This window comes from Ambystoma mexicanum, chromosome 9 (genome assembly GCF_040938575.1).
Source record: "Ambystoma mexicanum isolate Mex_15411 chromosome 9, UKY_AmexF1_1, whole genome shotgun sequence".
Classification (NCBI taxonomy): domain Eukaryota; kingdom Metazoa; phylum Chordata; class Amphibia; order Caudata; family Ambystomatidae; genus Ambystoma; species Ambystoma mexicanum.
The window spans coordinates 627,766,179-627,779,223 of record NC_090931.1 but is presented as its reverse complement, the minus strand read 5'-3'; the positions used below and the strand labels follow the sequence as shown (position 1 = coordinate 627,779,223).

Genomic DNA, 13,045 nt, shown 5'->3' with positions numbered 1-13,045 from the left:
CAATTTGCAAAGTAAACTCCTCATTTAAATGGTAAATGGGGAGAACCCATCATAGGGTGTTCTAGTGTTTCAATCTTGGCGTTGTTCTGACATCTCTGCTCTTATTCCAGTCACCTCACGAGAAGGAAGCAAGTTCAGTCTGGGTCTTGGGAAGTTCATTCTCCAGCGCCTGTCTGGAGGTTTTCTGAAATCTAGAGGAACACTTCCCAGTTCTTTTCCCCCCAGACATGTAACACGGAAGCAAGTGTAATGAATGTCCACAGATCTTGTTCGCATGCCATGAGTCTGATTGGGTCGCTTTCTAGCGTTCGAAGGGCATTCCGCCAGATCGTGTTCTCAAAGGCCCACTTTGACGTCCAAGTGTTAAGCTCTGAACAGGACTCATTTGTTTTTTTAGTTCAGACAGTTTAAGACGAATATGCTGGTCCTTTTTGCATAGACTTGCACAATAGCCTGGCAGTTAAGGGGTTAAGAAACAAAGGATTAGAAGGCAGCTGCAACACCTTTGCATAAAGTAGCAGCACCTTCCAATGTGTAAATGCTCGCAATGATTTTAAACCCAACTCATATTGAATGGCAGAGGTCGGGACGCCCCCCTGGGAAAGTTCAAAGCTTGTTAACCTCCACTCTCTGCCAATCGATTTTATGAGTCTAGTTTCTCCTCCAAAACTCCCCCTAAAAAGGGTAATAGCTTTGTTTGCTAAGCAGCTCCTGGTCTAATAAAACATGTCTTAACCAGGTGCCAATGCAGAAGAAGAAAAGTAGGCATTGCATTACTAAATTAAACATTCACGCTGTGTTAGTCCCTTCGGTGTCTCATCTTTGTCGACATCCACTGTGGTCTGGTCTATGACACACAGAACACAGTTCGCTGCATCCCTCAATTGTGTTATTTCACCTGAGAACAAGACGCTGGCACAAGCTGTTGGGAATGTATCAAGAATGGGTACTTCCCAATGTATTGTTTTCGAGGGACCAGTTGCAAGAGGGGAAGGTACAATAATTGCTTATATATAGGAGGCAGCTGGTTAGCCCACCCTTGTCATCACACACATTTGTGGTTACACAGTTTGATGCTTTAAATACTTTTAGCATTTAATCCAACGTAGAAAAGTTTTTTGATCCAAAAATATAAGTTTATTCATTATTATTAAAAAGTTTTGACATAAAACGCAACGTGAACGCACACAGAGTGAGATTGTGCCGGACGAATAAGCCGAACGAGGTAAAGGACATAACCCCCACCTGACAGCCTTGAGTTACAAGAAATTGATCTGAAGTCCTGCCCATCATGGCTCCCATTAAGACTAAGTGTGTCCGTCCTGAAAATTGCAGGTGTTATAGAGTTTTTCATACTTCAAACAAATTACGTCCTGAAGAAGGCCCAAAAAACAACTGCTCTAGAACATTTGGGAAAGACGCAGCATGAGATAGGGGCCGGAACACGTGTCGACAACATCACGGCTGGAACCACCAGCCGCTCTTTCCTGTGTCATCCTTGTGTATAAGGAACTCAGGAATCGCGTTTTCCATCTCCTGAATTTGAATGCAGTAGTTTAAAAAACTGCATTATAACTGTATTTGGACATTTGGTGTGTCATATGCTACTAAGACACATCTTACTAACCCCAAGGCACTACAATTTGAGAGCATTCATGCCTGCTTGAATGTTGCATGGTACAAATGCGTTCTTATATAATGGTTAATAAACAAGAGTTTTATGTAAAATCTTTTTAAGAATAATTAATAAACTTGTATTTTTGGATCAAAAACTTTTCTCTATGTTGGATTAAATACTAAAAGTATTTAAAGCATCAAGCTGTCTAACCACAAATGTGTGTGATGCCAGAGGTGGGCTAACCAGTTGCCTCTCGTCTATAAACAAGCTGTTGGGAAGCAACACCTTGCCCATGCATGCCTACTTTGTAGCTTGAGAGATGGCTTGTGTTGTTCGCCCACCGACTGCATCACCCTGATAACCTGGGGAGAAACATGGCTGCCTGTAATTCTTGAATAATTCTGAAATGCCTGTGTTTGGCTCACAAGGATTTCGATTGTGACATATCCTGGGCTTTAGCGATCACGGGACCTATAAGTAGGATTTCCACAGCAAGAATGCACACGTGTAGGCACACATTTGCGTGATTCCAGCGTCAACGTTCCAAACAAAACTTCACAAAGAGGCTGTGTTGTGCGAACGTTGTTATGAGAATGCGCACCCAGCCTGTGCTGTCCGCTTTCAACCCCTGCCACTCCCCATTGCCCTCAACCTGCCTGCGCTGCCAGGGTCTACCCTTCCCACAATTTCCCTCCAGAAACTGGCAGTGGCTTGTGACTCAGAACCTCGTGTGTGCCAAGCATGTTTGGTCCTTGCTGCCAATCGATGGCCCCACTAAGCCATCGCCCTACCTACAACGTGCACGTGAACATATTAAGTCTGTGAGTCAGCACATCACCCGACGTGTATGCTTCATATATTAAGGGTCTTCCGCCTCTACCCGGATATGAGGTATAAAGATACAGTATAAGGCAGGATAGCACTGTGTACAGTATGCATTGTGTACGGCCAGGGACGTCATTTCACCAAAATGCCAGGGGCAGCAGAAGTGACATCACATAACCTCTGATGGCATCACAGGAAGTGAAGTCATTTGACCCCCCCACCTCAAAGTGACATCACGGGAAGCGATGGAACACGACCTTCCCCCCTTGACAAAACAGGAAGGGACATCACACATTGTTCCTAAGTACACTACGAAAAATATGGTTTCGATATCACTATAATGTTATATACATTTCATACAAGAATGGATCACCATATGTATCGTTAATATCAGTGTGTATAGGACCATATTACAAAATTACTGTGAATGCAAGCAGACGTTCAAGGCCAACTGATAATGATCTGTTATTATATTGCACTTACGCTTAAGCGGTTTATATATATCAAATATACAAACAATATCACCCAACCTGTGTTGGTACTCATTTATCGACCTAAGAAGGGTGAAAGGCTGAGTAGTTTAAGAACAGGCTAAATCAGTGACCCACCCCCTCAAGTGTGCCTGGAAATAAACCTTTATGAGTCCTAGCAATTATTGGATAGAATTCCAAAAAGACAAATTATGTGTTATTCCTATTCTTTCTTATTTAGCCCCATTGCTCAAAGTGATACACTTGTGAAACCCTTTTTTTTTTTTTTAAGAGGCCTGAACAAGAAAGTCAGACACTCCAAAAATAAAGAGCCACATGACACTGGCCACAGCCCAGGAGCATACATTTAAAACAAAAAAAGTTTTTAAAAACTAAGTAAAAAAAAAAGAAAGTTAAAAAATAAATATCTTATTTTTCTAGGTGTAGCAAGGGAGACCACAGGGGTAGCAAGGGAGACAGACCTCAGGGGTCACAACTGCGAACCCTGGTGACGCCCAAATGACGTCCATGTGTACGGCTCTGCAACCCTTGGCTATCCAGATGTGATGCACTACAACTCCCATCAACCCCAGCCACCATAATCAGTTGAGAGGTCTTGGGAGTTGTAGTCAAATCATTTGTCGAGCCACGGGTTGCAGACCCTTGTAAGAAGAGCTGGGAATGTCATACATGTATAAAAGCCTTGTCTTTTGCCATTCTATTCAATTCCATACATTTTGTTTACTTTCTAATTGGCTCAGTTTTCAAATACTGGACAAAATATAAGCAGTCCATTGGTGGACATCCATCCTCACACTCTCAAACAAATTAATTGTCTGTAGCTCACCGATGCAAGCTAGTACTCACTTCAGAGCATGAGTGCACAATGTGGTGTAGGTCAGGGAGGGGAGGGGTTGAGTAAAAATGAGGCAGACACGGGTAGGTGCCTCAAGTCAGACGATACAAATTCAAGGGAGAACAAATGATTCCTGAGGGATGGTTGAGAGGTCAAAGAGTTCCAGAGGGTGGGAGCTTGGGAAACAAACCTCCGACCGCCAATGCACCGTCTTGAGAAGTAGTCAACAGGGGAGAAGGCAGAGTCTGGTGATATGAGGGGCCTTGGATGTGGGAAGTTCCTGGTGTGTTGTCTTTGGGAAGAGGAGACCTCGGCCTTGTGGACGAGGCAGAGAATTCTGAATTGGATAGGAAGAAACAGGTAGCCACCAAAGTTGGAGCGAGCTGTGGTGAGGCGTGGCCATGAGGCTTTAGATTGTAGACCATCCCTCATAGCTGGCTGGAACGATGTGCCTCATCACGAGGTGGGTGGTATCCCGTCTTTAATACCGCCCAACTTTAATAGCGTTAGCGCCCATACGGCGGTGTTACCGCCAGATCATGGGTTGGGCATTAACTGTAAATCCCCATTCCCCATTGGGTCCATTGGACTCAATGGGGAATCTTGGGCACTAACACTGTGTGCTAATACAGCTGGCGGTAATACAGGATGCTAAATGGGATTTTCACCTGCAGAAAGAAGCTGACGGTAAAACAGCCCATTTAGTGCCCAACTCGTGATAGGGCCAGCCCTCAAATGCAGCGGTAATACAGTTACTGCCGCATTTAAGGGCTACAGCCTGACTGGGATACCACCCAACTGTATTTGGGTTACCGCCCAGCCGTCTGCGGTATTACCGCCAGATCACGGGTTCAGCAGTAAACGTAATTCCCCACTGGGTCCATTGGACCGGATGGGGAATTTCTGGCGCAATTACCCTGCCGAAAATCAGCATTTTTTCAGTGCATTTAAAATGCTGCCAGACTTGTCATTAGGCGAACCCTTAAATGCAGCAGTAATAGCGTTAACATCGCATTTAAGGGCTACCACCCAACTCATGATGGGGCCTTATGTCTTTTACGGCCATAGGCATGCTGGTCACATTTTTCTACACAATTAAAAATATATTTATTTTGGAGTTTTGTAAGGCGCAGGCTCGTGGGAGGATCCACTTTTTGGAATACCTGCACCTTCCAATAATGCCCCCCCCACACTACCTTTGTTATATCACTTTATCCTCTCAGCCCATCTATACCTACCCTGCCACACCCCTCTTTTTGCCCCCAGATTTCTATCCAAAATCTTTTTTTGGTTTTAATGGAGTTTGCGTTTCAGGCATATATTTTTATATTTTGGGAGAAGTAAATGGGCATCAATCGCTCACGGCTAAGTTCTGGTTGGTCGGAAATTTCTAAGAGTACTTAGGGAAGGCCTGAGTAGACGAAGTTGGCATAGTCGTGTCTGGCAAGGATGAAGGCTCTTAGGGAGTGCGATGCCACAAACGAATGTCATCTGGAGAAAGTAGGATTTGGTGATGCCAGGTATCAGGTTCTGGAATTGATTTTCATGTCACAGAAGAAATCTAAGTTATGAACGGAGTTAGAAGCAGAAGGAAGAAGCCATTAATTCAGAAAGTCAGGAGCGAGACAAATGGCCTGGGGTCCAGGGATGAGGATTTCAGAGTGGTCCCTGTTGAGAGTGAGGCTTTTGAAATTCATCCAGCCCTGTATAGCCCTGAGACAGCTGCAGAGGGAGTTTGAGGGTCCCGGGATGAGGATTTCAGAGTGTTTCCTGTTGAGACTGAGGCTAGTGACGTTCATCCAGCCCTTTATAGCTTAGAGAGAGCTGAGGGGTGGGTGTGTGGGGGGGGCATCATTAGGTGGTGTGTTATCGGTATGGAAATCCCATTCCTCCTTGCACTCCCATTCTGCCTCCCGCTCTCAGTCATCCTCACACTCACTCGCATATGTCCACATATCCGTCTACACTCCTGTTTATCCATTCCTCCTCTCACATCGCATTCCCATTCATTCCTCCCTCGTCACACTCAATAACTCAGCTGACCTTCCAAACACTCATTTATCTCGCAACTCAGCTCCATCCCAACACACTCATTAAACAATTCCTCAACCCATCCTCACCATCTCCTAACTCACTTAATTTTTCATACAGAGATCAAAACTAGAATTTGATGAGCTGGAGCATAAAACAGCTCCTGAGCCCCAGGCATCTCCCGCAAGGAAAGAGTTAGGTCTGGGGATGCGGTGCGCCACAAATCTAACTTGCGCATTAGATGCAAACTCGAAATTTGTGTCCATTTTCCATGTTCAGTCCTGCTTTCAATACCCTGTAGATGTGTCCTTTATTCTCCTTAGTACACATTCCTAAACATACCGAGTTAATGACACATGTGTGTATGGCACTAGTTGGAGTGGGGACATAATGTAGCTCTTGATAGTCAAGCTACCAGAATTACCCAATTTGATCGTTTACTTTTGTCCGTTAGGTCTTTCGGACCCAACTATAGGTGTACCTTTTTGCCTTTTTCCATTTTGACCTACTTACCTGACCATGAGGAACAAGGATTGCAGGGGTGTCCCTTGCTCCTCATGTTAAGGTATCTGCGGCCTCGGGGGCTGGGGGGCATCCCCTGCTTCCTTAACAGTGGAGGCGGGGGACAAAAATTGCTCTGGCCCCCGTTTTCAATGAACGGTCAAAACAGGGGCCTGGGCAGTTTTACTGCGGGCAGTCTGCCAGGAATCTATGTGATCACTGTGCCGCCCATAATGTCGACAATTAAATTGCCGACTCATTATGGCGCGGCGCAGTGATCACATAGATCACTATTCCCTGCATCCCCGCAACCGCCTTTGCCCTACCCACTTACCTTTACGGCAGCACACCGTGACATGTGCCGCCGTCTCTCCTCTGACCCTGCAGTGTCCGTTCTCACCCACTAACGTATGTCTGAGCTGGCGTCGTAGCATCCTTTTTTCTTTTTACTTTTTTTTTCTTTATTGTCTCCCGCAACCTCCTACCCCTACTACAGCAACAAAGGGGAGCAGGGACAACCCCGCAACCCCCGCTCCCATTAATCAGTGTAGTAGGGGTCAGCATTTTATTACTGTGCAAAGGCAATTTTCGGGGCGACATTTTTGTAATATTCCGTCTGCCCGCAAATAAAACGTTTGCGGGCAGATCGTATACATCCAAGATACCCAGGCTCTGCTAGGTTCCAATATAGCTCTTGGTGTTCAAGCTACCTATGCTCTCATAGGCTGTAAAGTAGCTTTTAGTGGTCAAGCTAGCCAGGCTCTCCTAGGATGCAAAGTAGCTCTTCATATGATATGATATGGCATTTGTAACACGGCTATACACAACTGTTTCAAGGCGCGACGAGGCAAGGAAGGGGGAACAGAGGGAGGACAGAGACAATGATCTTACTAGTGACATTGAGATAGCGCAAGTGCTGGGGAGGTGGGAGGGGAAAAGTGCCAGGGGAAAGGGGAGTGGGCAGTGCTGTATATGGGATCAAAACAATAACAAGAAGTGCAGGTGGCAGGTACAAGGGAAGTGCAGACAGCAGGTGTCCAAAAGTGCAGGTAGGGGGGACTGTAGGGTTACAGATACAGACCCAAGTGCAATGGTTGCCGAGAGGCAGTGCGGGTGTGCAACTGGGCGGGCAGGGACCTGGGCCCGAATCAGAGGGTAGCCAGGTGACTAGTGCAGTATCAGACAGGAAATCAGCTGGGGAGAGTAAGAGAGAAGCCAGAAGCAAAGAGGAAGGTCTTGAGGTGCTTCCGGAACCGGAGATGGTTCTCCTCAAGTTTCAGGTAGGCTGTTCCAGAGGGAGGCCCCAGCAGAAGAAAGAGATCCACCACCAACTTGTTGCTTGGAGAAGCGACTGACCCTGAGGAAGTTGGAGGTGGAGGAGCGAAGAGCTTGAGTAGGAAGGTATTTGCAAAGAGAGAGTTGGAGGTATATTGAGGGCCCAGACCCCAGAAGGCCTTGTGGACAATGCAGAGGGTCTTGAATTTAATAATTGCAGCCACTGGTAGCCAATGCAGAGATTCCAGTTCTGGAGAGATATGATCCCTGGGCTTGGTGTTCAAGCTACCCAGTTTCCCCTAGGCTCCAAAGTATCTCTTGGTGGTCAAGCTACCTAGGCTCTCATAGGTTCCAACTTAGATTTTAGTGGTCAAGCTAGCCAGCCTCTCCTAGGATGCAAGGGAGCTCTTGGTGGTCAAGCTAGCCAGGCTCTCCTAGGCTCCAAAATAGCTCTCGCTAGTCAAGCTACCCAGGTTCCCCTAGGCAAATAGGTATCTCTTGGTGGTCAAGCTAGCCAGGCTCCCCAAGGCTATAAGGTAGCTCTTGGCAGTCAAGCTACGCAGGTTCTCCTAGGCTCCAAAGTAGCTCTTGCCGATCAACCAACCTAGGCTCCAAAGTAGTTCTTAGTGGTCAAGCTAGCCAGGCTCCCCTAGGCTATAAGGTAGCTCTTGGTAGTCAAGCTAAGCAGGCTCCCCTAGGCTATAGGGTAGCTCTTGGCAGTCAATCTACGCAGGTTCTCCTAGGCTCCAAATTAGCTCTTGGCGATCAACCCACCTAGGCTCTCCTAGGCTCAAAAGTAGTTCTTAGTGGTCAAGCTAGCCAGGCTCCCCTAGGCTCCAAAGTAGCTCTTAGTGGTCAAGCTACCCAGGCTCCCCTAGGCTATAAGGTAGCTCTTGGTAGTCAAGCTAGCCAGGCTCTGCTAGGCTCCAAAGTAGCTCTTAGTGGTCAAGCTACCCAGGCTCCCCTAGGCTCCAAGCAGGACCTGAATAGCTCCCAGCAATTTCAGACCCTGTTCATCCATCTTAAAATGTGTAATCTCTCCCAACACCATGTTCTCATTCACCCACCCCCTCGCATCCACCCATTCATGCTCAGATGCCCATTCAGTCATCCCACATGCAGCCCCCTCCTCCCTGCCTCTGCCTGCACTCCTCCCCCTCTACATACCGTGTCTCTGATGTGTGAACGCAGAGAAACTTTTAACCATAACAAAGTCTAACCAGTTGGCTCTGTCAAAGCTTATTTTAGACAGCAGCTATTCCTAACAGTCTGCAGCTTCACTTCCAAAACGGGCAGGGGGGGGGGAATACACGATGGCCATGTGCAGAATGCTGGGCAGATTCTATTATGCCCCCTGCGGGGGCAGCAGAAAGCCTTACCCGAAGAGATGCAGGTCAGTAGATGGGCCGGAGTGGAGTAGCCCTCTGAGATGTTGGTCAATAACTCGGGCACCTGCAGCACGCTGTAGGGGCAAAAGGTAACAAGGACACAAAGTGACTAATTGGAAACTTCTGCAAAATCTCGCATTCGCATCTTGCCATTCTAGAACATTCCATGCACCCCTCACTCTTTTAGCACAGCATGCTCCTGGTTGTGAACAGCAAGGATCAATGGGTGATTACCACCGCACAGCCACCACCAGAACGCAGAACGCAAAGGTCAAAAGCAAGGCTCTACTACGCATTACCACCATCGCACGCATTACCACCACCACCCAGCCACCGGAACGCAAATGTCAAAAGCAAGGCTCTACGCATTACCACCACTGCCCAGCCACCGGAACGCAAATGTCAAAAGCAAGGATCTACGCATTACCACCCCCACCCAGCCACAGGAACGCTATTGTCAAAAGCAAGGATCTACGCATTACCACCATCGCCCAGCCACTGGAACACAAATGTCAAAAGCAAGGCTCTGCGCATTACCACCACCGCCCAGCCACTGGAACGCAAATGTCAAAAGCAAGGCTCTACGCATTACCACCACCGCCCAGCCACTGGAACGCAAATGTCAAAAGCAAGGCTCTGCGCATTACCACCACCGCCCAGCCACCGGAACGCAAATGTCAAAAGCAAGTCTCTACGCATTACCACCACCGCCAAGCCACCGGATTACAAGTGTCAAAAGCAAGGCTATACAGGTAACCACCATCCCGCAGCCACCAGAACTTGAATGTCAACAAGAAGGTGCAACAGGTAATCACCACCGCACAGTAATTACCACTGCACAATGTTAACAGCAAAGCTCACAGTGTCATTACCACCGCACAACCACCAAAATGTAAATGTCAAAAGCACGGCTCAATGGGTAATGACCACTGCACAGCCACCAGACCTTAAATGTCAACACCAAGCCTCAACGGGTAACCACCATCGCACAGCCACCAAAACCTAAATGCCAACAGCAAGGCTCAACGGGTAATCACCATTGTACAGTGACCAGCACTTAAATGTCCACAAGTCTCACAATGTAGTCACCACCGCACAACCAACAGAACTAAAATGTCAACAGCAAGGCTCACAGTTTAATCACCACCATACAGCCACCAGAACTTAAATGTCAACAAGCAGGTGCAACAGGTAAACACCACCACACAGCCACCAAAACGTAACTGTCAACAGCACGCCTCCACAGGAAGTCACTACCGCACAGCCATCAGAACTTCAAAAGTATGCACCAGCGCTACTTTTGAACAGCCAGTGAAGGCGCTACAGGATGGCCTCCACCGGCTGAGCTGCAGTGGGGTACAATGGTAAAGTGTACTCTCTGCGGCTAAGCACCCAACCCCTCAAGTGTAGCCAACTAAGCAAACGCCCGAACTACCAGTGTAGCCCCACACTACAGCTGCTGGAGCTGCGTGCGCTCCCCCTACCCAGCACCCAGTCCACTCAGTGCAGCTCCAAATGCACTCACCACGGTTTGCAAAGTGCCAGGTAGTGCCTACCCCAGGAAGGTCCCGGCGTCCCTGTGTAATCGCCACGGCGTAGCTTCAGTGGATTAAAGTGAACACACTGTTCTATGTTTACACAAGCCCAGCCCATTGCACTCTCCACTGAAAGCTCCTAATCTACCAATATAACAGTCACCGCTGCGCCGGGGGTTCTCTGCAGCACAGCTCCCATCCACACCTTCAAAAACACTCACCGCAGCTCAATGTGTGCAGCACACACTGTGACAGATGTTAGTGGGCTGCAGTATACTTTCTACAGCACAGCCCTACTGTACCCACCTCAGAGCGTACACTTCATGTACAATCCCCACTGCACCGCTCCAGGTGTTTCACCGCTTTGCCCAGTGCAATCAGCACCGTCCAACTGCCAAAGCGTCGTGTGAACTCAAGGTGAACGTACGCCACAAGCCAGTGCTCAACGCCCGGCTCACCCGTCACCACCAGTGACACTTTTCTAAAAAATGTGGTGGTCACCGCAGCATCCAGACCTAAGATCTCTCTGTACTGACCAGAGTACAAACCCGAACCCCTGCCGCTCGCGCCCTGGGACACTTACCAGAGCACGGCCCCGGGGCCGGTCAGCAGCGAGTGCACCATGGACACGCTGAGGTTCCTCCATCGCCAGGTCCTGGTCCAGTCTCTAACCACCAACTTCGGCACCGGCAGGGCATGCAGGAGCCTGCTGAGGAACCGGAAAGCTACTGCGAAGACCACCACCAGCAGAGTGGGGGACGGGGAGAGCACCATGCTGCCGTGCCCACGCTTCTCCAGGCCCCTCACTCAGGCCCCCACCCTGCTCCCGCCTCCTCTCCGCCTTGCGTTCTGCCCCTCCCTCCCCCGATCCTGCTTTTGGATGCACAGGGGGTGGACAGTTCTCAGCAGCCCCGGCCCCCCTGTCCTTTCTCTCAGGGTCCCGTTACTCTGCGCCTGGACCCCCGCGCTGCTCTCACCTCACCCGGCCCTCTGCCTCCCTCCCACTAGCCGTCCCTTGTCGGGCCCTCCCTGCACCGGGCCGTTAGGGTCGCGCCCTCAGCCACACCCTCGCCTGACTCTCGATCCGGCCTCGGCTTGGGAGCTCACGGGCAGCTCCGGCTCATGTCCCCAGCTCAGTTACTCGTCCGCTCTCTTCTTTTTTTGGCACGAACCTGAGTTCCTATTTCCGTGCTCTCGGCCCGCCCCCTTCTGGTATTCATCATATGTTAGATGTCGAGAAAGCGCTTCCTTCCTCCAGCTGAGCAAAGGGCCGCGCCAGGCAGGACCTTGCCAGCCACCACAGTTGATTCACGGAAAAGCCCCCAATTACCTCAGCAGTAAAGTAAAACGCTAGCTCGCTGGGCCTTCCATGTCATTGAATCATTCAACAACCAGGCCCACCACAGATGCCATCCCGGAGGAGCCCGGAGGTTTATTTATTTATTTTTTATTCATTTATTTATTTAATGAAAATTACAGGGTAGACGATACATTTTTGGAACGAAAATGCGTATGCAACTTTTTAACATTGGTTTACAGAGTGGCGGCCCAGAGTGCTTAACAGTGGGTGAGGGGATGTGGATGTAAGACCAGAGATGACACAGGGGAGGTAGGAACATGAACTAGGCTGGTCAGAGAGAGGGTGACTAGTGGCAGGGTCGGACTGGGGCATACAATTGTCTCGGGCACCAATGAAACAGTGGCCCACAGTTGCAAATGGCAATCCATTTCTTTTGTGACTGAGTAGCACCCAATGGGGAGGTTTTTGATGAAATGTGATGAAAATGGTGCATTGTAAATACTATTTATTCAGAAACACTGGTCAAAACTACTTGCCTCATGGTGAAGTAACTTATCAAACTGGCCCACATGAGCAATTTTATGTTTTTGGTTCGGGCATTGCACTGCCCTATAGGCCACTCCGAGCCTGGCTAGTGGATGGCCACTCCGAGTCTGTACCTCAATGTACCTGTGTCCTGTAACCTGTGGGCAGGCTCGCACTGACCTATAGGGCAATAGGCCCATGGCCGAACCAAAAACACAAAATGTGGGCCAGTTTGATGGGGCTAGTAGTTTTGACCAGTGTTGCTGAATAAATATTCTTTAAAATGCACAATTTGCATCACATTTGATTAAAAAAAAACACTCCCCCTTTGGGTACTATTCAAACTATGCCACAGAAGGAATGAATAGCCATTTGCAACTGTGGGCCACTTTTTCACTGGTGCATGGGACAATTTTATGGCCGAGTCCTACCCTGCCTGTGGACTGATCCCATTTATGCTGTAACCATTAAAGAAGATTCATTTTCTACGTGAGGCTCTGTGTGTTCTGTGGACTAAGCCACCTCATAACAGAGGGACAAAGACAGGGAGGTCATCCAGTTTGCAGCACTACTCAGGAAAAGGCATTCGCCCATTTCCCAGTGCTAGGCAGTACCTTGTTTAAGGCTTTCCTGAGGGTAAGCCTAGCCCTGCCGCCACCCTGCAGCAGTTTCAATAACTTGCTATTAAGCTCTCTAGACTTAATGCTTCTAGATCTTTCTC

General features: G+C 48.5%; 1 protein-coding gene across 1 annotated transcript in view; it reads right to left on the bottom strand.

Annotated features, from left to right (window-relative positions):
* LOC138488382 (TLC domain-containing protein 1-like) overlaps window positions 1-11,658 on the bottom strand; it is a 58,733-nt gene extending 47,075 nt beyond the window's left edge. Inside the window, exons 1-2 of the mRNA XM_069615318.1 lie at window positions 11,083-11,658; window positions 8,956-9,038 (exon numbers count right to left, since the gene is read on the bottom strand). Of these exons, the coding sequence (XP_069471419.1) occupies window positions 8,956-9,038; window positions 11,083-11,273 (274 nt within the window). The 5' untranslated portion in view covers window positions 11,274-11,658. The remainder of the gene's footprint in view (window positions 1-8,955; window positions 9,039-11,082) is intronic.
* Window positions 11,659-13,045: the final 1,387 nt, after the last annotated feature.